The sequence below is a fragment of the Amphiura filiformis genome, chromosome 2 (assembly GCF_039555335.1).
Source record: "Amphiura filiformis chromosome 2, Afil_fr2py, whole genome shotgun sequence".
Classification (NCBI taxonomy): Eukaryota; Metazoa; Echinodermata; class Ophiuroidea; order Amphilepidida; family Amphiuridae; genus Amphiura; species Amphiura filiformis.
The window spans coordinates 39,754,780-39,781,942 of record NC_092629.1 but is presented as its reverse complement, the minus strand read 5'-3'; the positions used below and the strand labels follow the sequence as shown (position 1 = coordinate 39,781,942).

The window sequence follows — 27,163 nt, the reverse complement described above, 5'->3', positions numbered from 1 at the left end:
CGCAGTGGCAGATTTGAATCGTGCACGCTAACCTAATAAACATGCGTACATGTCAGGGATGTGAGAGTTCCTCTTTTCAGCTGATTTCCTCTTTTTTTGTTGCCAAAATTTACGTGTTTTTCTTTTATTTTCAGCCCATATTTGGCGTTTTTACCCTGATTTTACGCTGTTTTTAGTGATTTTCCTTGTTTTTGGTCTGTGGCTTCTCACACCCCTGACATGTGGAAGGGCGATTTGTCCATATGCTGGCAACGCAACCATACATGTAAACGTACCGATTCGAATCTGCTACTGCGAAATTCAACAAGGCGTTACTCTCATCTTGAGACGAGACACAATAAATCAAGGAACCTTTTGATAACAAAGGCACAGTTGTTTTCCATCTCTATTTTGAAGGATTAGTCCCATCCGATATGCCAATTTTCAAGTGTTCATTTTGTTCCCAAGTCTGGCAACAATTATTTTGTTGCTGTTCTGTCAAAACCTCGTAACTCCAATTATAGCTGCTGTGTTAAAAATGTACAATACAATTGTACATGTTTAACACATAGCAGCTATTGGAGTATTGTACAATAACACAGCAGCTTTTGGAGTTACGAGGTATTGAAAGAACAGCCAAAATTTACTATAACATCTTCATTTTGCATTTTCAAGAAACTGTTGTGTAACTGGTCTAACATTTTTGATCAATTTAATAATTGAATCCATTTCAACTAAGTGATTTTATCACCTGGTGTTGCAAAAGGGCTATGAAATTTAATAATTTGATAACGGCTACAGAAAATGCACTAGACATTGACCAGTCGGGCAAGTAGGGTCTGATCTTTTCTTAGTCACACACCATCCACATACACAGAATCTTTGACCCCGTTTGCAACTTCCAAACAATAGATGACTCCGGGAGATGACTTCAAAACAAATTATGAATTTGACTTTACGGCATCACTTGCTGTTGGTTCAAATAGCCATTATGAACTTGACTTCAAATCACATGTTCAGTTATACTGCAAAAGTCTAGTTTGAAGTCGACAAAAGTTGCTCCAAGTTTAAAATGCAATGACCCTGTTAAACACACAAAGTTGAGTTCAAATTTGACTTAAGTCGACTTCAGTATTTGTGTAGACGGGGTCTTTGATTGCACATAAAATGAACTTGCATTTAAAATCAGTGTATTATAGGGGTGCAAAGTTTGTTGTAAATATATATTTCAATAAAAAATTCTATACGCAGAAAGCACAATTGTTTGCCTGTTGTCATTTGTGTTAGTGTACGTCAATGGTAGTGTATTTTGATCCCTCTGATAATTAAATGTTCCAATGGAAGTCCAACACAATTAGTTTACTTTTTAAGGTGTAGCAAAAATGACAAGTCCCATGTTTTTATAATAAACTGCACCCAGAAAGTATCTGAACCCTTGGGGAAAAAAATCAGAATTTTTAAGTGTCGCTTTTAAAATTGGACCGACGTCCATTCAAAATTAATGCTTGTAACTTTGCTTCTAGAGGTCGCATTGGATTCAATACAACGTCACAATGTGTAGGATGAGAGTGCATCTATTAAAAAAAGGGGGTTTTTCAAAGTGTGTGGATACTTTCTGGGCACAGTATTATGATCCTAAGCCTTGGGGAAACTTTCAACTGCCAAACCATGCTTGTCCATGCTTAAAAAAGATCACCATCTTCACAGTATTTTCAGGACTACCTGTAATCGGAGCCAGAGACTGAATTAAAGCCAGCAACATAGCCAGCCTTTTAGTATGAGCGGTAAAGCGAAATTTTCGTCCCCATTTATCAATTTTCTGTCCTATTTTTCCAAACCTGATATTTGTAATGTTTACACATGTCCCAACTTGGACTTGACTGGATTCGGCCAATACATTGTTCTTAGGACAACACAGTAAAGTTGTATACGACTTTCCCATAGAACAACACAGTCGAGCAGCAAAGATTGTAGTGAGATTATTTTATTTTACCTTATTGGTTTGGTTTAAAATGACCACTGACAAGATTGCCTCCAGGTGCCGGCTGGGAGTGTTATCTTCAGTAGATAGAAACATCAATAGAATTTGACATCTTCAGAACCCAGGGGCACTTGACTTTGGGAAGTGACGGGCAAGTGCGGACAGGTCTTTAATTTTGTGAGAGCTTTGACACCACAAAAAAGGGGTGGGCATTCAGTGAGAAGACCTCCAAAAATGGATGCGAGACTGGGGAAATATTGCCAAAAAAAGGGGGACTTTCCTTTAGACAGAACTTTTGGGTCAAAATATAAACACATTTTTGATGTAGCATTTTCAAAAAGTCATCAAAATGTTTTGTGAAAACGGTAATTTGGTAAGAGATCATGATCAGAAATTTGTCAAAAATTCTTTTAAAAAAAGGGGGGGGATCTTTTTCTGTGAATAGATTCATCAGGTTTGTACATCAAATCAAATTAGTAATTTTGCTTGCCAAAACCAGTAAGTTTTTACTTACTAATATTTCGTTCATCTCGTCAGTCTTTTTCTTTCGGTGACAGCAAAATAAAAAAAGGGACATAAGGGGAGACAGAGAGTTTAGTAAAACAAACGAGAGGGTCACCAGGGGAGGGGCATTTGAAAAATGGGGGTCAATGTGGCAGTACATCCCTGTCACCCATTTTAGTGAGTGCCCCACCTGGGCTTCACACAATATATTATTGGATTATCTTGAGAAGATAGCAGGATTCACACAATCTATGTTGGGTTATCTTTGTACGATAGCAGGATAAACATATTAACACGATCTAGTAGGATTCACACGACCTAATAATTATTGGGTTATCTTGAGAAGATATCAGGATTAACACCATCAAATACTGGGTTATCTTCAGAAGATAGCAGAATTTAACATGATCAAATACTGGGTTATTTTCAGAAGGTGGCAAGATTTAACACAATTTAATACTGGGTTATCTTCAGAAGATAGCAGGATTTAACACAATTTAATACTGGGTTATCTTCAGAAGATAGCATGCGGATTTAACACAATTTAATATTGTGTTATCTTCAGAAGATAGCAGGATTTAACGCAATTTAATATTGGATTATCTTCAGAAGATAGCAGGATTTAACGCAATCAAATATTGGGTTATCTTCAGAAGATAGCACGGAAAGTTCCACACAATGGCAACATAGCCACATAGAAGTACATTACATTTCAGTCAGGCCCGTAGCCAGGATTTTTTGTGGGAGGGGTGCCAATTTTGAAAAAGTGGACTTTTTTCCAAGGGGGTGGGGCAATTTTGTGAAAAGTGGACTTTCTTCCCCAAATTTGGATCTTTTTTGACCAAAAAGCTTTAAAAATCCAATTTTTTGGCTTGATACAATACAAAATTGTTAAATTTTTTGACTTTTTGTATACTTTTGCAAATTTGGGGGTGCACCCCCCTTGGCTATGGGCCTGATTTCAGTATACATTGACTGCTCAGTGCCAGAAGTGGGTAAGTGCAATAGCTGCCATGTGTAAATTGTCAAATGTTCACAGGGCAGCTATTTCACTTACCCAGTATCCACTTCTAGCACTGAGCAGTCGACATGCCCTCTAATATATAACTTAGGATATTGTATTATGTTATTCATGACATCCATGAAGTTTTTGAAGCTGCTCTCAAATATAAGTGACAAAAGAAAGACACATACATGATTAAATAGTTTATTTAACCAGTTCTCATACTAAAACAAGCATGTTATGCCTAAAATAAGTTAACTTCTTTACAATGTGTACACAATTACATTATGAGTTACATTATAGATAAGGCAAAAAAAAAAGTTTGTCTCAGATACATTTCCCAGGATTTCTTTATTTTTTGCTCAATTGTCAATTAAAAAACAAGACAACTAAAAATTGTTCTTAAAAAAGGCGATCGCGTCACATACCTATGCACTCGGGTACTGAGACAAAAACTCTTTTTTTTGGCCTAACACGAAAGACTTATCTCTTCTTCATGAAAACATAACAGATTTATGTATTTTCTTACTCCGAACCAAATTTTTTTATGTGGTCACAAAAAAATTGGGGTAAAAAAGTGACTTTTTGTGATTTTTTTCAAGTCTAAAAACAATCTGACGTCAACATTGGATTCCTTGACCCATTTCCTTTCCAAATATGTATAGTTTTATATACTTTGGACATACAATTCAGAAATAATGACGCTCGAAAAGGTCCATATTCTCTCCCATTACTCTGGCCTTAATAACCATATTTTGAGGAGATCTACTTGAGTTATAGACCTTTTTCTCAGACATCACATGATTCACATCTAGTTCAGCATTCCTCCATACCCACTCAAAACATTTTGATCAGTGTTGCGTGACACTGCACCACGTAGGTAGTGGCCAGCGTGCAATAGAGGTTGTTCATATGACGTATCATACTGTAAATATAGCGGACTACTCAAATGCATGCATTCAACAAAAGCATGATTGCAATCTACCGCAACAGTTTGTCTCACACATGTAACTGATGTAAAGTCATTAACCTTATTTATAACCATCAGTTTTCACCTTTTTAATTCAATTTTCTGGCCACTACCCACGTGATGGTATTCATCTTTTAAATTTGAAAACGGAACACAATTTTAACTGTTTCTTTTGTTTTCAAAAAACTGAATAGCCTATGAAGGAAATACCGCTTGCGACTAATCACACTAGCGGGCAATCATGCGATGTCCAAATACAGCGGCCAGCGTTTGCGTAAATTGTTCGAATGCATAACACGTCACGCGGCACCGTCATTGTAAAGCATATTTTTAGCTACATCACGGGATGCGGCCATTACAATTTTTCAATAACCTGCATTTGCGTCCGGGTATTAAAAGGTTATTAATTATCTGTGATTGGATTAAACACATCGCATATATTATGAGGTTATGAATGACTTTAAATACAGATCCTGAAATTTCTCAGACCGTACAGGGCATGCATCACATGATGTACAAGGCTGAAAGCCCGTTCAAAATAGACGGTTATCATTTTGCATATTGAAGAACATACTTTCAGGAGTTCATAGTGGAGTTCATAGTCAAGCTCCAACGGTTTTAGTAATTTTGCTTTGACAACACATAACACATTTGGAATTGTTTGTGACCATTTCATGAATACGCAACCTTGTTAATCCAATGGCGACGTTCAAATTTAGCATATCGTAGTACCCATACCTGTACCCACACTCAAGTCCCAATTTCTGTACTTGTACCCGTACCAACGGTTCCAGACCTGTACCCGTACTCACAGGACTGTACCCATACCCAAGCCCTGTTTTGGCTTTGTGCTTGAACTCATGGACTGGAACCTATACCCATGACCTGGGACCCATACTCATATCATGATGGGTCCCAATATATACTGGAAATCTGCTACAGGGAAGTACTGGCAGTCCAAATTCTCATTCTATTTCTATGACCCACACCTACTTAATATCACATACACAGGTCACAATGGAACACAAGATTGATTGCACTAATGACTGTAGATACGGCTTACGATGCACCCATCTCCTACCGCGCCATTGTGACAGGATCGCACTGCGATCTGATGACTGTTATTTTCTTTACAAGTGGGGTCATGAATGTCTGATGTGACCAGAGTACATTTGTTTATATCCATCGCCCTAACTATCTCCATTTTCTTTCTTCGTTTATATCTCTCCATATTTTCTCATTTTCTTTCTATCTTCCATGCAATTTAGTCCAGTGTTTATGTTTTAGCGGCTTTCTTTGCTCAATTTAACTAGGACTTACACATTTACCGGTGCAGGCAATATGCAACTGTGTCCATCGAGATACGTTAATACGCACACAAACCAGTGCATCCACAACCATTACGTAAAGCATACACAAAACACACCCGATGTTTTACAAAGCGTTTGTTACGAAACATTTGTTACGAATGGAAGGACAGGGGTATTGCTTGAGCTGGCTTCGCGGAAAAGTCGGAAAACCCTGTTTTAGCACTAGGATCTCACACAAACTCATCTGTCAAGACAAAGTCCTTTCAACCCAACATGCTTGTACATTCATAGAATGACCTTTGCAATTATTGGGTACACAAACTCATACTCCATTACTAGAGGTCAAACTTTGACCTCTGATTGTTGAATGAAGGTCAATGACCTGTGCCGCTAGAATGAGAGTATATTCTCATCACCTTCTAAGTCTTAACAAGAAAGCATGTGTGCAATGTTTACTGTCCTCAGGATAGTACTTGTCGTAAAAGTCCAACATAAATTCCTCCGGTTTGAAGCCAAACTTCTGATAAAGCAGCATGGCCGAGTTTGTAGCGTCCACGTGTAAGGTGACGTCCTTCCCCATACATGTCTGAAAGGCAATGAAAGAAGAAATTTTATATTGAGATTGAGATGTGTGAAATACAACAGACAACACAAGCACATGTGTGTGCGGGCTTTAAAGGGTATTTGCCATGAAATAAGATATAGCCCGCCATATGCATTATGCCTTTTGTGTTTTTAAGAAAAAAAGCACAAAAAGTGGGCCAAAAACAAACAAAAAAAGAAATAATCCCTTGGTTTTTCACTTAAGGGGGTACTACAATGTACACCCCTGGCCAATTGGTGCCTATTTTTGCATTTTTCTCAAAAATTATAGCGCATTTGATACAAGTAAGATATGTATATTATAGGGGCAAGGACTACAACTACTGCACTGAAAATTCAGCAACTCAAGACAAGTAGTTATTGATTTATTGATCAAATATTGGTTTTCCCTCATTTTGACTGTACCAAACTGTTGTCCATGCAGAAATAAAATTTCCAGTGCAGTAGTTGTAGTCCTTGCCCCTATAATATACATATTTTACTTGTCACCAATGCACTATAATTTTTGAGAAAAATGCAAAAATAGGCATAAAATTGGGCAGGGGTGTAGTACCCCCTTAAAGGTATGTAACCTGATTGACAGCCTCATCCCCCACTTTACCCCATCAAAATGCAGATTTTGGTATCAGGTGAAAGCTCATATTTTTCTCATTAACATATTGAAATTAGGCGCTCCAAATCGGTATTTTCCGAAGAAATTCTCAAAAAACTGCCAAATTAGTCTCAATTGTGGTATACCACGTTTTAGACTAATTCAACAGTTTTTCGATGATATCTTCGGAAATACACCAATTTGAAACTCATAATTTCAATATGTTAATAAGAAAAATATGATTCTTCATTTGATATCAGTTTATTACAGGATCATAATGGTTATCATTAGTAACACCATTGTAGACTACCAGTATCACGCTGTATAAATGTCTGTAATTTCAAACGGAATTAGTCATATTAACAAAGAACATTTATGTATTCTTTTTGCATGAATGCTTGAAAGGGATGACATTTTATGCTATATATAAGTTTTAAAGAATTTGATTGTCCAAATATATCAGGTTACCTTCCTTGAAAAAAATCATAGCACATAGAAAGTTCAACGGCACCAATGAGGTGGTCTGAATTCAAGTACAAGAGGTCAGAGTTCAATTCCTGGGATTAACTAAACAATAAGATCAAACCATGACAAACAATATGTTTCTAAGCTGTTGTTTACATTAAATATTTTGCAGCTATATATTTTCATAAAATATCATTGCTTACTCAGATGCAACTGTTTGGAGATTTTGTCACGATCCACTTCAAATTGATAAGTCGCATACGGGTACCAGACAGTAAATTACAAAGGGTACCCGGGCACACAATTACCTTAAAAGAAAATAGTGGCGTAGCGTCACCGGGCATGATTTGAAAAACGGCTTGTGCCCTCCCCCCCCCCAAGCAGGCCTGGTGTCCCCCATCATGGTTGCCCCCCCCCAATAAGACGACTCATGCTACACTATATCCTTCTCTGTTCACTCACCTGTATAAGATGGTAAACCATGAATTTTGCAATGCCTGCATTCCTCCACTCGGGATGTACAAACAGAAATGAGATATATGCTTCATTGTATTTCACGTCTGGCACCATGAAGCCAAAACCGATAACCACTTTACGGTAGAGCACCACCACGCTGAAATCTGGGTACTGCAGACATTCTGATACTGTGGACAGACAGAGAAATAATAATTGATATATTGGTGACAATTGGTTTGATTGCTTTATTGATTGTACAGTTACAAAACTAATAGTCCACTGAACTTTACGTAACAGGACCACCATACAGATATCTAGGTACTGGGGACATTCATATACTGTGGACGCATTGACTGATGGGATGTGTTGTGGTCTCACAGAGCAGTAGTCAATCAGAGCCAGATATGGCATTTTACAGGTCACCCACAATGCAATTCTCAAAACATACCAAATGTTAAACCTTGTTACTTACAATCTATCCCAGGCCAGAAGAATTCTCTACACAACGCATTGACTGATGGGATGTGTTGTGGTCTCACGTAGCAGTAGTCAATCGGAGCCAGAGGAGGAGGTTCAAAGGTCGGATCAAGTCTTTTTGGGTGTGTTATGATTTCCTGCATCAGTTTCAGCTTCAGCGGTTTGGTTTCTGTGTCTCTTCTGATAAAAGGCTTTAAAACTCTGAAAATAAAATGAAAATTGTACTATTAGAGCCATATTGTGGATTTCCATAAGATTTGTATTTTTTCCCACAAAATGTTAGTTTTCGCTCTCAGAAATGTCTCTTTTTAAATTTCAGCCTAACAAATGAGGCAATTCAAAGAAAATCGCTATTTAATTCCGCCGCCTATGTCGCCAATTTGTGTCACTCCGTCGATTATGACCAAGGTCAGTCCTGTTTTTGTGTTATGACCATCCCATACCCCATGTATAGTGCTATGAACTTCACGCATGCACAAATATTTTGATCATATGAATAAAACGGTGGGACACATTGTTTTATTCAAAATCTCAGATTGTGTCACAAATTAAGCGCCTAAACTTGATTTTTGCAGAGTATGTTAGTTTATTTAAGTACATTACAATCGTGTAAAAGCTGAATTTTGAAAAACACTGAGAGCTAAATTTCTGGAACTCTGGAAAACTTGCATCTCTGGATATTTGTGGGATGCAAATGAGTAATTATTTCATTTTCCACATGTGATTAATGGATTGATTGATTAATTGATTGATCAATTGCTAAATTCATTGCTTACCTTGCTGTATAAGGACTAATTATACTTTGCATCATCATTTCCTCACTGCAGCCAACCAAGCGTGCTCGGAATGTTGTAGGGATCCGTTGATGAGTACGGACTGAAAACTGTGGCATCTGGATAAAAGAAAAAATGTTTGTAAAATGATTTGGTCATCATAAATGGTAGTGCCATCAAGTTGGTGTCAAAATTTACTACTAATAAATATTCATAAAATCAAGAATATTCATGATTTGAAAGAATCAATAGGAGCCGGCAATGGAACAATGTACCCCATGAATTGAAGGGCTTTTTGCCACTAAAAAAAAGTAAATTTGGTCAAGTGTCTTGGGCTAATCGCCCAGATCTCTTGTGATCCCATTAGTGGTAATACGTCATCCCAGAGAAGATATCTTACACTTCCCACAATGAATTTGTTCCATTTCAAAATGATGTGCTATCTAGTGCAACATGGGTCGATAGTGACAAAAAGTACCTCAATGAATAGAGCACATCCAGATCTTGCAAAATATGTTTATTTCTTGGACTATCATGTTAAGCCAATCTTCTCTCAACATAAAAACAAAGGGAACCTGTACAAAGTAATAGGAGTGTCATTGTATTGAGGTGATGTGTCATGTTGCAAAGGATTCCGGGAAGGGTAGATGTATTTTCTGACGTCATCCAGTCTTCAGTATCATCAGTGCTGAATGAAAAGCCACAAAAATGTTATGCGAGTTGACATTACCAAACAATCTTTAAAAAAAAGCAATTTTTTTCTGCGTCTTTATTAGGTTTAAAGGTATGGCTAAAACGTTCCCCTATCAGTGGATGATAAACAAACATGGTGGAATTCCACATTCTCCTCTATAATTCCTTGAACGTACCTGAAATCTATCCAGTATCCTGTACTCTCCTCTGCTTGGTTTTCCAATCATATCTGTTGTTGACATGTACGGCTGTCTGAGAGGGCTCTGAGTCATCAACAGATTAGCCGCAAACGACGGCATGATGTTGGCGCGACATTGCAGGGACTGTTGCAAGCTTGAGTCTAAATCAAACATAGGAAGTCCACGCTCACGTTTCTCCTGTCTCACTAGAAGTTTTCTTCTGAATCTCTTTGAGGCTGGGTCGCATTCCACAGCTTGAGGGCATGACTCAAGAATGCGAAGTAACTGCCTTTCTTCATATACACTCATTGGCAGGTACCTACAGAAAAAATTAATGTACATATTATAAGTTTATTATCGTGGACTTAGGTTTTAAGGAAATGGGTGTGGTTCAGTCATTTGATGTTCTGTTTTCTATCTTACATTGAGGCCTACCATTACAAAATATGTTTAAGTTGTATTGCTCTAGCATTTTGATATGAGAACCAAAAATATGTATAACAATGCCCCATGGGATGGTACATACACTTCCGGTGTGATTACTACAAATCACCACATATTTGTTCACACCATCTATAGGAAACACATCTCTGGCGTTAAATTTTACTGGAGTAATGATAAAAATATGAGCATTCTCCTGATACCAAATTCTCAATTTTGATGAAGAAAAATGGGGATTAAAGCCATCACACCCCTTTAAAGCTAGGGCATGCTAGTGATTGACATATCTGCAATAAGGATTCTCATCAATTCCAATTGATCAAAGAAAGGCTGCAAAATAACAACAACAACTTAACATCCACAAATCTTTTAAATACTTGATTCACCATTATCCTCACTTACTTTGGTCCTTTAGATCCCATAACCTCTGAAACAACCTCTGCAACCTTTGACTTCTTCACCTTTGTCACCTTGGTAATGACCTCCGGACTCCCCTCTTCCATGGGTATAACCATGGCAACTTCAGCATCGGCAAAGCCATCTTTTTCCAGGCTATTCTGTGAGCTGTCGCTGCTTTGACTGCTGCTGAGTTGAGGGGTCGGTGTTCGGATGAGAGAGACGCCTTTAGATGGCGGTAGAATCTCCTCCTCATCACCTGCCATTAGAGCACTGGGTACTGTTTCTGTTATTAAATGACAGACATGTCCACAAATATTAATTAAAGTGATCAATACCTTTACCAAATGTAATGGAAAAATGAGTGAATGTTCTTAGTCATCCAGTTATTGTAAACAGAATTTTGGGAAAAATAAATGGGGAGGAGAGAAATTTAGACATAGATGCATTGGCATATATATAGGCATACACATATAGAGAGATGATAGAATGAGAGGCAGTGGGTAGGGAGAAGTGAACAAAACAACAGGCAGAGATAGAGAGGGAGAAAAATAGCAAGACTGTCAGACAGACAGACAGACAGACAGACACCCTCACACCCACCATGACAGACTGACAAGAGATAGGGCACTTACCAGCAGGAGTAAGATCACTCTCATTGAGCAGACTTGTTAGTAGTGAATCAGAGCTGTTGTCTCCTCCAAGGAGGCTCAAAACTGACAGACAGACAGACAGACAGACAGACAGACAGACACTCTGACAGACAGGGCACTTACCAGCAGGAGTAAGATCACTTTCATTGAGCAGACTTGTTAGTAGTGAATCAAAGCTGTTGTCTCCTCCAAGGAGGCTCAAAACTGACAGACAGACAGACACTCTGACAGACAGGGCACTTACCAGCAGGAGTAAGATCACTTTCATTGAGCAGACTTGTTAGTAGTGAATCAAAGCTGTTGTCTCCTCCAAGGAGGCTCAAAACTGACAGACAGACAGACAGGCACTCTGACAGACAGGGCACTTACCAGCAGGAGTAAGATCACTTTCATTGAGCAGACTTGTTAGTAGTGAATCAGAGCTGTTGTCTCCTCCAAGGAGGCTCAAAACTGACAGACAGACAGACAGACAGACACTCTGACAGACAGGGCACTTACCAGCAGGAGTAAGATCACTTTCATTGAGCAGACTTGTTAGTAGTGAATCAAAGCTGTTGTCTCCTCCGAGGAGGCTCAAAACTGACAGACAGACAGACAGACACTCTGACAGACAGGGCACTTACCAGCAGGAGTAAGATCACTTTCATTGAGCAGGCTTGTTAGTAGTGAATCAAATGTTGTCTCCTCCAAGGAGGCTCAAAACTGACAGACAGACAGACACTCTGACAGACAGGGCACTTACCAGCAGGAGTAAGATCACTTTCATTGAGCAGACTTGTTAGTAGTGAATCAAAGCTGTTGTCTCCTCCAAGGAGGCTCAAAACTGACAGACAGACAGACAGACAGACACTCTGACAGACAGGGCACTTACCAGCAGGAGTAAGATCACTTTCATTGAGCAGACTTGTTAGTAGTGAATCAAAGCTGTTGTCTCCTCCAAGGAGGCTCAAAACTGACAGACAGACAGACAGACACTCTGACAGACAGGGCACTTACCAGCAGGAGTAAGATCACTTTCATTGAGCAGACTTGTTAGTAGTGAATCAGAGCTGTTGTCTCCTCCAAGGAGGCTCAAAACTGATGGTGAGTCTGGAACAGATGGAGGTAATCCTAAACACTGCATGGGGATAGAAAACGAACACACAGAATCTATGTTACAAAGAAATTCCTGGTGGTATTCCCATATGGACTTTGGCTCAAAGAGTTTGATTAGGCTATTCCAGTTGTAATCCATACACAGTGCTGGCACCAGAAAATTGTGGGGTGGTTTTTTTTGCGGGGGGGGGGGGGAATTTCTGGAAAGGGTGTAAAATTGGTGCAAAAGGTGGAATTTCATTTTTGTGGTTTTACTGGGAAGGCATCTGGGGAAGGCAAACGTTCTGACTGGGAGGCATTTGCTCCCCATTAGTTTCAGCTGTATACATTAATGGCAAATGGTGTTCCCTAAATGGAAGTGTCTGATTTCAGGAACTACGTGGCCTCCATTGATACTAACCAATCGCAGTCTGTGCTGAAGTTTGATTGACAGAATCGTCAGACACGAACTAGCTTTGTTTATTTCTTTCTTTTTATTATAGCAACTCACTAACATGGTCTAAGCTACGATTCTACAAGTGCCCGCCATTTTCACTATAACTGCTTGTCACAAATTTGACCTTAAAATATAAACCAGACCTCTGCCCTCTGGATGTTCAGTCAACTCATATTGCTATTGCTAGAGCCTTGATTTATTAGTCTGGTCTTGTTTTGAGTTCACAGAACTTTACTTTTAGAATTTAGCATATGTCACAAGCATTAATGTTGCCTGTCCCAGGAGCAATCTGCCTGTCTAAAATGATGGGTGGACGGGTGGCGACAACTCCCTAGTCCGAAGGTTACCTAGTCTAAAGGCTCCTTAGTCCGAAGGTTCACTAGTCTGAACACATAATTTTCCATTTGCTAGTCCGAATTCTGAAAAAGGTTCGCTTGTCCGAATATGGTGTTCTCTAGTCTGAGGGTTCGCTAGTCCGAATAATAAATAAGGTTCTCTAGTCCGAATATAGAATAAAGCTCGCTAACCCTAACCCTAACCCTAACACTACCCCTTATTCTATATTCGGACTAGAGAACCTTCGGATTAGCAAACTTAATTTGGTTTTCAGACTAGTGACCCTTCGAACTAGAGAACCTTTGGACTAGCGACCCTTCTGACTAGAGAGAAGTCGTGGGACGGGTTGCTAGCTAACACCCTGCTCACTGATTGTCCTTTTTATCTCACCTCACTGCCAGCATAGCTGTCCAAGCTACTTTCATCAATATCACCAATGATATCTTTCTGGGCCTTCCTCTTGCTTTGTTCCTCACTCTGAAGTTTAGCTTTGCGGATTTCTTTCGCTTCCTGAAATACAAGATTCAAAGCATGAAATGAATGAGTACCTCTGATCACAGATATGTGCTATGTGCCTATTACTGCATATTTGTGATGTGATCAAGCAAAATGAGTCGGATGTCGGGAGTATTGATTTTGAGATACAACCAATAATAGCATTCAACTTCTTTTGTATTTTATTGTTCTGAGCAGCACTGAAATGGTCATATTTCTTGAACCATAAATCTAATTATGATGGGGTTTTCAGCAAAATAAAGCTCTGAGAATGGCTCATATAATAAGACTGAAAACTAAATTTTGATTTTGATCGACATCAGAGTCATTTTGCTTGATCGCATCACATTTTGCCAGTCTTGACATGCATAAATGCATATAGGTACTCAATACCATGCACAATTTGTTAGACACTGGCAATAGAACAATGGACCCTCATGAATATGCGAGAATTCTCAGTGTATACAAATCACAGGAACTTTGGCTGTTGGTGCCCTATCTATACACCTCTTTAATCTATGGTTCTGCAATTTTTCTTGTGGTGTTCTTTGGGCCACTATTGCTATATTCCATTCATAGACATGAAATGTACAATTTGAAAGCAAAGAGTGCATCCACAAGCATTCCACGCACATCCACGCTGCAAACTAAAAAAACCGATCACACTTTGCAATGTTGTTACTGAGCAGCACGTCCCCAAGGTCAAAGCTTCTGCAAAGTTTACGCACACATTTGACACAACGCTCAGCACATACACTTTTGTCCGAGAATTAAAAACAGTAACAGTAGGTACTTACCTGTGTTCTGGAGCGTTTTTCTTTCAGCTCAATCGCCGACTCCACTGATGATCCTCTCTTCCTGTTCCGTAACCCTTCAAGTTTGATGGTTGGCTCAAATGGTATCTTGGGTTTGCGTGCCAAGTTAGCTCTGGATGCTGCTAGCCCTATAGGTTAAATGGACAAGTTAGGAGTTGGTTGTTATCCATTGTCTTTTCTTCTTCTTTTTAAAGATCTTTACCTAAAACTTGCCAATGAGGTAAAATCCATGTTATAATGGTATGGCGGGTTGGAATCATTCTGGGAATGCCAGGATTGGGGTGAGAAAATCTTGCACAGCAGGGCACTACCTCCCCCCCCTTAAGTTGCCTCCCCACCCCGGACAAGCTTGCCTATGCTACTACCTTTCCTTACCTGTTAATTCTTGTTTTGATGTTGGAGGTTTGTTCTCAATAAGGCACCACCAACCAGACTCTCCAAATTCTTGTGCCCCAGAACGGAATAAAGCTTTGTTGCCAACAGAGAGAACACCGGCGACAGTACCATGCCATGTTTGTGTCTTGGATTTGCTGCACAGAGGAGACAAAAACATGCAATAATATTATATATGTAAGACTAAGAAATCCCTATCTCAGGTGTTCTCAATAGGCGACCTGCAGGCCATCCATCGACCAATTGGGCGATTCTATTTGAAATCCATACACACCCTATGGCAGACATGACCTTAATTTCCCACACAGATCATGTCTTCAACCCATTAGGCCATCCATCGACCAATTGGGCGATTCTATTTGAAATCCATACACACCCTATGGCAGACATGACCTTAATTTCCCACACAGATCATGTCTTCAACCCATTAGGGGGTGTATGGATTTCAAATGGAATATTCCATTGTGCGACCAATTGGGCTATTCCATTTGAAATCCATACACCCCTTATGGAAGACATGACTTTAATCTCCCACACAGGGGGTGTAGATTTTAAAAGGAGTCACCCATTTAGGTAACACTACCTGTGTGGAACATTAAGGTAGAGTCCGAAGTTTACCGTTTTCTAAAATCCATTTTCCGTGTTGTAATCCGTGTTGTAAAATTTGTAAATCCGTGTCATGAATAAAGCTTAAAATGTAAACAATGATACTAATGTCACATTAAAGTGTTCAATATCGCGATCAATATGCTCTGATTGGAATATTCATGCGATGATACTAATTAATAGGCCGACTGTTACGATGCTTGGGGGATATAGGGGGTTCATGCCTTGGTAATATACCTTTATTTCGGTATTATTTCACAATATTTGTATCATACAAATTGACACACACAACTCATGGTTGTTTTCAACATTTATTTGTCTTATCTTTCAACAATTTTGACACATCATACAAAAATGTCATTTTCCGTGTTGTACCTCCGATTCCGTGATTTTTTTTCCGTTTTCCGTAAAACTTTGGACTCTACATTAAGGCAATGTCTTCAATCCATTAGGGGTGTATGGATTTCAAATGGAATATTCCACTGTGGTTGGTCCTTGAACAGCTCTCGAAATGTTTTTATGTTTCTTAAATTTAAATCAATATTTTTGAAGTAAATTGATTTGCTAGTTCATAGTCAGTTTGTCACCAAGAACTAAAGGGTCCATGGCACAATTTCTCCAACAATTACAATGGCCAACACTGGAACAATTAATGTAGAAAGCAATCTTGTTTAACCATTAGTCAAGATACAAAATGAAAGCATTGCCATACCCACACCAGACTACTCTAAGGCCAAAAAAAAAATTGTTTGTTTGTCCATAGAGGCTTATGAAACAGTTGGGTCGGTAGGTCGGATTTTTTTTATTTTTTTTTTTTTTACAGATATTGCACTTGAAACTGACAATTTGAAGACTGGTAAATAAGTCAAAACACACAGCACTTTACTGGTTTAACTCTAGAGATGGTTCTGCATGTTATACTGTTCATTTTCTTTACATCTTCTTTCTTTAAATTTATACTAACCACTATTTTACTAGCACATTCAACGCAAATTAAAAAAAAAAAAAAAAAAGACACGGTCGGGACCAGAGTACACGGTCGGTCGGTTTTGGACAAACAAACAATTTTTTTTTTTGGCCTAATCGTCAAGCAATCAAAACAGCAAGGCAATACCATCCTGCCTAAATTAGAGTGATGAAACCCGACAGCGACATAAACAATGTACAAATACAGTTTTTTTCATCCTCGCACAATACTGGACTGGAACAACCTCCCTTCAAATATTCTCAACATAACTAGCACTGAAAGCTTCAAATCAGCTATTTCAGATCACATTATTAAGTAACATTAAGTAATTCCTTTTTTTATGTGCATTTTCACCCAAATCCATCATACCTATCTCAATAGATTTATGCTTTTTGCAACATTATTGAGTATTTTGTTTATGTAGATTTGTAATCATCAACCAATACTTACTTTTGCCCAAATATAAGTGCCCAATGATTGGAGATGAATTCACAGATGTCTTCTTTCCACCTGAAATATCCCTTACGTCCCACTCTTGTGTAAACTTAAGTTATACAGGGCAAGGATTACTACTTGCTGCCTGCAAATAGTAAACAAAAACAAACAATTAAAAAAGAAGAATAAAGAATTATGATTCACATAGCCACAACAATATAAATCTTATAGCTATATCATTTATGTATGGCAACTAGTTAAATTTGATAGCTACACCAGTGATTTGCTCATCCGGAGGATCATAAAAATAATCAAAATTCTGATTTATGCACCTTTGTTAGGGTCATAGATGTGCTAATATAGCCTGTTAATCATTAAGTCGAATGCCAGGTATTATAGACAAATGAGAAATGTATTTGAATATTTGAAGTATTTGTCAATACTGCTGTTTTCCAAGGGGTTTTTATGCCACAAAATCCTGTGATTTTTGCATTTTAAATCAAAATTATCCTTAAAAATGTTGGAAATCCCTGCAAATATAAATGTGTCATCATAAATGCATAAAAGCGTAGTACCCACCCGGGGGGGGAACTCAGTACAAATTACCATATGGGGACGTGCCGCAAACATGGGTAGCATTTTCAGCCTTCTGGTATATCAATGACCCCTTTTTCAAAGCTTATTTTGGTATATGAATGGGTCCTTTTTCAAAATTTTCTCAATTTTTTCGAAAACAGCCCAATTTTTCCTTAATCTAGCCAAAATTTTCAAAATTTTCCCAAAATTTGTAAAAACTAAGACAATTTTGGATAAATTCGGCCGAAAATTTTGACTTTTGGTATATCAATGGGTCCAAATTTCTTGAAAAATTGGTATATTTATGGGTCTACTTCCAAAATCTCATCGGCACGTCCCTACAAAAACCAAACTTGAGTACCCCCCGGGGGTACCCATAGTGCGCACCCGTGCATTAGGCAAAATCAATACACTCCTGGCATTTTCTTACGTTTGCTCTGATTGGTGGTTCTTATCTAAGAGTGTATGAATCTCTCTTAATCATGGCATGAAGATCAACGTCTAGGAGATGACAACAAGACTTGATGCTTACCATGTTAATTTCATTCTTTCCACTGTCTCCTTATTAGAACTGCTGCAGTTTTCACATTCAAATTTGAAGAAAATATCTCCCTCTAATGTGGTGGGGTTTCCATTCTTCACGCATGCTACAATGAACAAAAAGAACATTGGGCAAATATTTTGATCAGCATCAAGTAATATGATTAAAATGCAATTTACGAAATAAAGGACTGCAAGTGTATTACATTTGTAGTTCTCTGGTAAAGTGCAATCAGTAATGTTAACACCAATATCACCAGAATTTCACCAAATCATGAGCAAGTACTAAGTAGAGATGGAAACAAATGAACAGAGCACATCCACATCTTGCAAATTATGTTTTTTTCATGACTATTGACCCATGTTTCGCCAGTTTATTCTCAACTTGAAAACAAATGGAACTTGTACAAAGTAATGGAAGTACTGTTATTTGATGAACTGAAGTATCATGCTGCATATAGGATTCTGGGAAGGGTAAAATATCCTCTCTGGGTGCTGCTGGTAGTCCCCAAAATCTAGTTCTTTTTTAAAGTTCGATTCAGACTCCACAATGAAATTAAAATGTACATTTCAATTTCATCACACGATGCTGCAATGTTTTAAAAGCATGTGGGGTCCAAGCCTTGAAATAAGCAGGCGCGGGGAGCAAATTTGCTCTCGTAAGCCACCAATTGCTCCTGGTCCTTGTAAAATTCTCATGAACCAGGAGCAATTTTCTAAAATAAATTGCTCCTGGTTACAGTTTTGCACTTGATGCAGTCGTGCTGGTATGCTGTATTGTATATATGCAGAAAAGAATTTAATATTTGAAAATTGCTCCTGTTTCTTCAGAAATTGCTCCTGGTTCTTGTAAAATCCCAGTGAACCAGGAGCAATGTTCGAAACAAATTGCTCCTGGTTCCTGTCTGCTTATTTCAAGGCTTGGTGGGGTCTGCATCTCCTTTTATGGTCATTTTGTCTACCTTGATTTTCCAACAACCAATCACAAGCGTGCACGGCTGCGATGCGAAGAAAGTTGAACAAAGTTCACTGCCGTAATCGTAAAAACCTGGCTTAGATTTCAGTTTTCATTGCATAGCATCGTGCTGCGACTTGGAGTCTGAAACGGACTTAACTCTCTACATACAGCTGTCGACTGAAGATGACAAGTTTCAATTTTTTTTTTAATTAAAAAATTTCAAAATTATGAATTTTGATGACCAGCATGAAAAATGCATAAAAATGAGTACAAACAAGCCTAGTATTGGTTGAGTGGTTCTTAAGATAGCTCTTGATATTTTGAGAAAATATCTTCAAACTTGGACTTTTTATGTTGAAACCTAATAGCTAGCATGCAGGGCATTAACCATGCAACTTACCTGGGTGGAAATATAGGTGTCGACTGCAAATGACAAGTTTCAAATTATTTTTTTTAATTCAAATATTTCAGAATTGTGAATTTTCATGACCATATTTGGAATCAGCATGAAAAATGCATAAAAATGAGTGCAAACAAGCCTAGTATTGTTGAGTGGTTCTTAAGATAGCTCTTGATATTTTGAGAAAATATTTCAAAACTTGGGACTTTTTATGTTGAAGCATATAGCTAGCATGCATAGCATTAACCATGCAACTTACCTGGGTGGAAGTATTTCTTGCATGAGTCACAAGTTAACATGGATATACCAGATTTCGGTTTCTGGCAGTAACACTGGGGTGCATTCACGTCGGCTTCGCTTGTGGGTGAACTTTGTAGGCTGTTTTCTGCTGATGCCGGTTGTGGCTGTTGCTGCTGAGATTCTGCCTTGGATTCATCACCATCCTGAGAAAAAACAAATAGGTAAGAAGAGATAATTTTAGTCAAAGATTTCTTGGCCTTTTATTTTGCTTTGACACATAGCAAACTGTGTTGACATGTTGCACATTAATTATGTCCGTATCTACTGTATCTCATTATTGATGCAATAGTAGAGAGAATTGATGAAAGTGATCAAAACAATAAAATGTGATATTTTGCTACGCCATATTGCTTAGGCTAGAGTCCGAAGTTTTCCGTTTTACGGAAGATGGAAGAAAATCACGGACTCGGAGGTACATCACGGAAAATGACACTTAAATTGTATAATGTGACAAAAATTACAGTATGTCAATTTTTATATAAAAATAATGTTTAAAAATACCGAAATAAACATGATAAAGGTATATTACCAAGGCATAAACCCCCTTTATCCCTCCAAACATCGTAATAGTCGGTCTATTATTGTGAGAATATTCCAATCAGAGCATATTGATCGCAATATTGAACACTTTATTGAGACATTAATATCATTGTTTATACATTTTGAGATTTATTCATGACACGGATTTTCAAATTTTACAACACGGATTACAACACAGAAAATGGATTTTAGAAAACGGTAAACTTTGGACTCTAGCCTAGGCTATCTGATTCTCCTCAAAAACGACTTAATTTGTTTGTGTTCTTGGTGTATTGCCCACAATACATGTAGACAAAAAAGTTGGGTCTCACAAAATGGGTCTCAAATCTCAGAATACCGGTATACGTAAATATTACTCTTGATAAAAGAGGAAATAACAATTACATACCTGTCCTGTGCCCTTAGGTCCATCTGTTTTCTTCTCTGGTGTTGTGTCTGATGTGACTGGTATATTCTCTTCTAAAGATGACGGCTTTCCATCCTCCATGGATACCACATCAATCTCATCAATAACTTCACCCTGGTAAATAACAATAATATGACCTGTAAAGTGGACGTTGTTACCCTGCAAATTACTCAAAATAAAGTTGCTTGTTACATCTTTCTCCCAGAGATCACATTGGGCAACATGATCTATTCTAAACCTTGTGAATCTGTTGAAATTTTGTGACAGAGTTAAACAGCTGAGGCTTATTCATGTCTTTTTAACATCTACCATTGTCAAGGTGCACTTTATCTTAATCAGTATTTCACTAAAACATCAAATGCTCACTCTTATGGGATCAGATCAAGTGAATCTGATTTCATTGTTCCTAGGGTAAAAGGTATTGCTTCAAACACATTCTACTACATAGCCATTTTGGACTGGAATGAACTCCCATCAAACATCAAGGGATTGCCTACCAAGTCTGCTTTTAAATAGTGTTAAAGGTTAAAGTGTTAAAGGTCAGGTCTATTGCAAAAAACAAGTTTATCTCTATTCGATTTCGAAGAGAATAATTATTACATTGTAAACAAGATGACACTTGTTGCAATTTTTTATGCATATTTCTCCTGAAAAAAGAGAAATTGTGTGGGTAAAATTCGGGCTCGTACGTGTTCTTCCCCCGTTTGAAGCGAAATTAATTTTCAAGACAGCGGGCTATGACTAACGTTAATTCAATGCATTGAAATCTAATTGAATTGAAATGAATTTTGAGCGATTTTCATTTCAATGCATTGGAATTGAATTGGAATCGAAATGAGTGGGCTTGGGCATGAATTGAATTGGATTGGAATTGAAATCATCGTAAGCATTGAAGAATTGAATTGGGTTGGAATTGAAATCATGTTGAGTGATGAAGAATGAAGTGGAATTGAAATGAAATTCAGGGGGGTTATTCAGCTTTGATTTCAATTCAGCATTTCAATTCACAAGCAGTGTCTGTGATTCCAGATCATTCCACCTGTAAAAAGTGGCCTTCCCCATTCTGAATTCTGATACACTTCCAGGTTTAATCACAAGAGACACGCATTCAAAAATTTGGTACTAATCACAACGCCCCTTTTTTTCTCAAACCACTAATTTTTATGCTCAAAAGTCATTGTACATTTGAACAAATTGTGAGAAAACCATTAAAAAAATGCTTATATCTTTGACAGCTTTTTTCACACTTTTTCAAAAGGATTTTGGGTGAAAATCTTAGGAGGAGCAAGTAGGGCTATCTAATAGTATCAAAACCTTGATTTTGGACATCTTTGAGGTAAGTGTGGGGACAGGGACCCATTATCGATAGTACCACACACCTTAAAAGGGCATTTTGTGATCCACAGCCTCATTCCCCCACTTTTTTCAAAAAAAGTTGAGATTTTATACCACTGGAAACCTCTGGCTACATAATGTTTAGGTACCAAAAATTTCTTGCAGATTAATTCGTTTAGCAAAAATATCGTCAAATTTGAATTTAGTTCTGGTATACCAGAACGAAATTACAACAGTGGCCTATATGGAGCAGTGTAATACACACATGAATAACTCGCAAACGCAAAATCGGAATCAACTCACATTTTGGGAATAAGCTTTTTCGTGGATATCCTGTAATAAAAAGAGGATGCTAGGATCACGAAATCCTCCTTTAAGTTTAGAAAATAATGTGCATGGTGGACAAGAAGTTAAGACAAATATTAGGAAGACAGTCACCTAACTAGGAAGTTCCAAAGTTTCTTAAAATAGGACCCAGGTCAAGGATCACTTGCATTGTTTGAATGTGAAAAGTGAGTTAACATAACAATAAAGAATCTTCTGTTGAAATGCTTTTGTGACAAGTAGTGTACTTGATTTTGACTTTGTGTTGCAACAAGTGTTATAAAATTGGTAGTAAAATTTAAAACATGCACTGCAAAAACAGTGTCTATATTAAACACCATTCTAGCCATGGTCCTCGATTTGTAAACATATCTGAATGCTAAACATGTTTAGTAATTTGATGTTTAACAATTTGTGTTTAGATTTTACATGTGTTTACAAATCGAGGACAAAAAAGTGTTCAATCTCTAGACACAACCTTTGGTCAATTAACACAAACTGCAACTGTATTGGAATTGAATTGAATTGGAATTGAAATGAATGCTCATAATTGAATTGAAATTGATTAGCTATTAATTTCACTGCATTGAATTGGAATTGAAATGAAATGATTTTGAAATTGAAAAATTGAATTGGAATCAAATTGAATTAATTCTAAAGCAAGGTGGATTGAATTGGAATCGAATAGCAAGATTGCAGGTGTAGAAAGAATTGAATTTGAATAGAATTGAAATCCATTTTCTGGAGTGAAATAACAATATAAGCTACAATCAAAGAAATTAATGTTGGTACACTCGGGCATACTAAATGTAAATCGCCACCCCTCTCCCCCAGTTCAATGTTGATGAAAGCACTTTTTCCATTGGGCTCTCCAGTCTCCCCAACATTGATTGAGGGGGGAATGGGGGAGGGAAGAGGAAAGGAGAAGGTATGTACTTCTCATCAAACATAGTTATACTAATTCACTTAACTCTCAGAGCGGCAATGAAGAGTTCCAACATATTGTCAAGGTGTACCAACTATTAAATTCCTTGATTGTCCGAGGCGAACGCAAAACATGACATCTAAAATTCGTTTTTGTCTCATAACTCAACAACAGAATATCGTATGAACTTCATATTGCACACGATGTAGGAGTGGACCATGTGCTTTAGAATGAGTATAAAATTGTTGATAAATAAATTGGTTTATTTAGGAAGTGGTCACTGAAAGCATCTCCTATGCTAAATTACGTCATATTTCAGTATTAGGCTCTAAACGGCAAAATATGCATCTAAATTTCGTTTTGAACTCATAATTCTACAACGGAATGTCATATGAACTTCATATTGCACATGATATGGGACTATACCATATGCTTTGGAATCTTAATAAAATTGTTGATAAAGAAATTGGCTTTTTTTAGGGAGCGGTCAGTGAAACAACCCATACCCTAACCTACACGAATTTCATGATTAGTTCTCTAAGCTGTCGCGCAAGCAAGTTAGTTTTTGTGCTATATCTTAAAAACGGAAGTCATATCAAACTGTTGTCACTCACAAGTTTTTGGTAGATACTCTCCTATTGAAATGTGTTACAAAAAATTTTGACGGCAAAGAAATTTGTTTGTTTAGGGAGTGGTTATTGAAAACATCCACAATGCTGAGTTTTATATAGGCCAAATAAACACGTTTTTCTAACAATACGCGTATATTAACACGCTGTTGCATATTTCTTCTTAATTATCATAATTATTTTAGCACGAATTGCTGTATACGAATATTTGGTTGTCCTAATTCAACGCCTAATTATTGTTGAAAACAAATAATATAACAAAGTCAGGAATTGGTCATAAATCATTCATTACATAATTATGTATCATTAGTTATCTTCAGTAGACAGCATGATTCAATGCGTATACGTAACCGCGTAATAAGAACTTGACCTGTTAAATGTGCATTATACGTTGACCTCATCTTGTTTTGTTCTTTCTTCATTTATTTCCATAAATGATTGTTAATATCATTCACCATTTTATCTTTAAAAATATATATATATTATAACTGTATTGATGAAAGAATAAAAGGTACAGTTTCCATCCATTTCAAACATGATGAACCGGTAATTTAAGTTATAAATAAGGAAAAACTGGAAATATAAATAAATCAAAAAGACAAATATATTAAAACAAAGAAAAAAAATAACAACATTGTCATTCAGATAAGTTTGGCCAAATTAAAATTAACAATTCCAATACAAGTAACCTTTTGAGTGGGAAACAAAAACAAATTGCGCCAAGGTTTGAACCGTGGACCTCTCGATTACGAAGCGACCTCTGCTACCATTAAGCTACACGGATCGATGTGAAAATGGTCTTTCATTTTAAGTCATAATGATTGTCATCATAAAGTTGCAGGGTCATTCAAGCAAACGGTATACCAAAACAAACGCTATTGAATTCAATAGCAATTGCACGGTAATCCATTATGATTATATCATTAGAAAAAAGAATAGACAAGTTTTTTTTTGATGGATTATCGAGGCATATCGTCAGTTACTGAGCAACGTCATTATATTTTGAGCTGTTTCTGTACACAATATGAATATATATCGTGGATTACCGAGTCAATTTGCAAAACTTCATGCAAACTTAATGCATAATTTATTCAGTTTACACAATAGTTACAGAAAAAAGTATTCAATACGCGTCATGGTTTAACATCTTTAACGTATTAGTACAATGATTCAAGGCTTTATCAGAGTTGTACGTAATAGTCCAATCGTGTGGGATGTGGCCCATGATCTGGAGGTACCAGGGTTCGAACCCCGGCAATTTTTTTTTATCTCTTCTTGATAGAGTTCAACGCTATTCTCTCAATGATTAATACCATTAACAAAACCTTAGTATTTTGTTCGTATAGTCATTTTTTCTGTGTTGTCAAACTCTTGTTTTGAGCTAAAATGCATAATTTCACCATTATGCAGCTTATTTGGCCTTCGTCGGTTTTCACATAGCTTTACATGGTGTGCTACATATTTGCATTGTGTTTCTCGTAATTGAGTGAATATCGTACTGTAGGGGAGATTGGGGTTAGTTGGAACGCGGGGTAAGTTGAAACATTGTATTTTTTTCTGACACAAAAAATTAATTTGGTAAAATACTGGCACCTAGTAATAGGTATTAGTAAGGGTCATCCACCAAATTAGCAACAGCACTGGTGCCCCACCAGTGTTAGCTTGAGAACGGAATATCTGTTTTTTGACTTACTGACTAATTTTTATACCCCTCAGAAAAGATGCTTTATCTCCATGTTGTTTGAAGATTCAGGGGATTATTTTTTGAGTATCATAAGTACTAGAAGTAAGTCCCAGAATAATGTTAAATAAAAGTTTTATTGTATTTCTTATTTTGTGTAATGAACTTTGAAATGTAAAAATAGGCATCGGGGTTCGTTGAAACTTTTGAGGTGGGGTTAGTTGATACATGAAAATCGTGATAGAAAAATATGGTTAAAATTTGACTTTTAAACATTTGTAACATGTTTACCATTTCTTCAATATTGCTTTAATATGGTTAAAAAGCAATAATACAAGCAAAAGGTGCACACAGAAAGTACATTTTATAATATTTTAGGCTTCTCATATTTTGATCCATGGTGACACTCATCACCTTGTGTCCAAAGTATTGACCCGCACTCCACATATTTATTTATTCATTTTTTTCACACTGATTGTATGTTAAAGGGTGCCTTCAAGGGAAGTATAACCCTAACAACACAATAATAATTATTTTGAAATTTTTACAAGCCGTGTTTCAACTAATTCACCTATGTTTCAACTTACCCCAGGGGTGGGGTTAGTTGAAACACTTTTTTTCAGATTTTCAAATTGGATTATATGAATAATCATAAGCAGGTCCAATAAAGTTTAAGGCTGTATTTGTAGCATGTATGTATATGTTTATACTGATATGGTTAGTGTTTCTTGAAAGTAATCGGTTTGCGTTAAAAAGACGATTTTGTGAAAAATGTTTCAACTAACCCCAATCTCCCCTACATTTGATAGAAGTGGAAACATATCATCATAACAAAATGTGCAAAATTTGGTTGTAATACGTGCTTTTGTTTTAAAGATATGGACCAAAAACCAATTTTAGATGCAGTTTGCACCCATCACAAAATGTGTTTAATTTAGCATAGGGGAGGATTTCAATGACCACTCCCTAAATAAACCAATTTCTTTATTTACAAATTTATTATAATTCAAAGGCCTATAATCCACTCCCAAATTGTGTGAAATATGAAGCTCATGCGACATTCCGTTTTTGAGTTATGAGAGAAATATTTTACATTCGCCTCGGACAATCAAAGAAATTAATGTTGGTACACTCGGGCATACTAAATGTAAATCGCCACCCCTCTCCCCCAGTTCAATGTTGATGAAAGCACTTTTTCCATTGGGCTCTCCAGTCTCCCAACATTGATTGAGGGGGAATGGGGGAGGGAAGAGGAAAGGAGAAGGTATGTACTTCTCATCAAACATAGTTATACTAATTCACTTAACTCTCAGAGCGGCAATGAAGAGTTCCAACATATTGTCAAGGTGTACCAACTATTAAATTCCTTGATTGTAGCTATGACATAGGTAAATGAAGCGAACACTATATCATGATCTCATTTACTTGTGTGACAAGTATGACATTAGCAACACTGAGTTGTACTATTATTTACCATAACAATATGCAGACTATGA

General features: G+C 37.2%; 1 protein-coding gene across 1 annotated transcript in view; it reads right to left on the bottom strand.

The window, feature by feature from the left end:
- Window positions 1-3,398: 3,398 nt before the first annotated feature.
- Window positions 3,399-27,163, bottom strand: part of LOC140146204 (cysteine-rich protein 2-binding protein-like) — a 29,934-nt gene continuing 6,169 nt past the window's right edge. Inside the window, 15 exon segments of the mRNA XM_072167986.1 lie at window positions 3,399-6,333; window positions 7,870-8,051; window positions 8,336-8,541; window positions 9,117-9,232; window positions 9,983-10,304; window positions 10,829-11,108; window positions 12,472-12,592; window positions 13,733-13,852; window positions 14,635-14,780; window positions 15,028-15,182; window positions 17,069-17,148; window positions 17,150-17,198; window positions 18,162-18,276; window positions 19,787-19,970; window positions 20,756-20,887. Of these exon segments, the coding sequence (XP_072024087.1) occupies window positions 6,160-6,333; window positions 7,870-8,051; window positions 8,336-8,541; window positions 9,117-9,232; window positions 9,983-10,304; window positions 10,829-11,108; window positions 12,472-12,592; window positions 13,733-13,852; window positions 14,635-14,780; window positions 15,028-15,182; window positions 17,069-17,148; window positions 17,150-17,198; window positions 18,162-18,276; window positions 19,787-19,970; window positions 20,756-20,887 (2,382 nt within the window). The 3' untranslated portion in view covers window positions 3,399-6,159.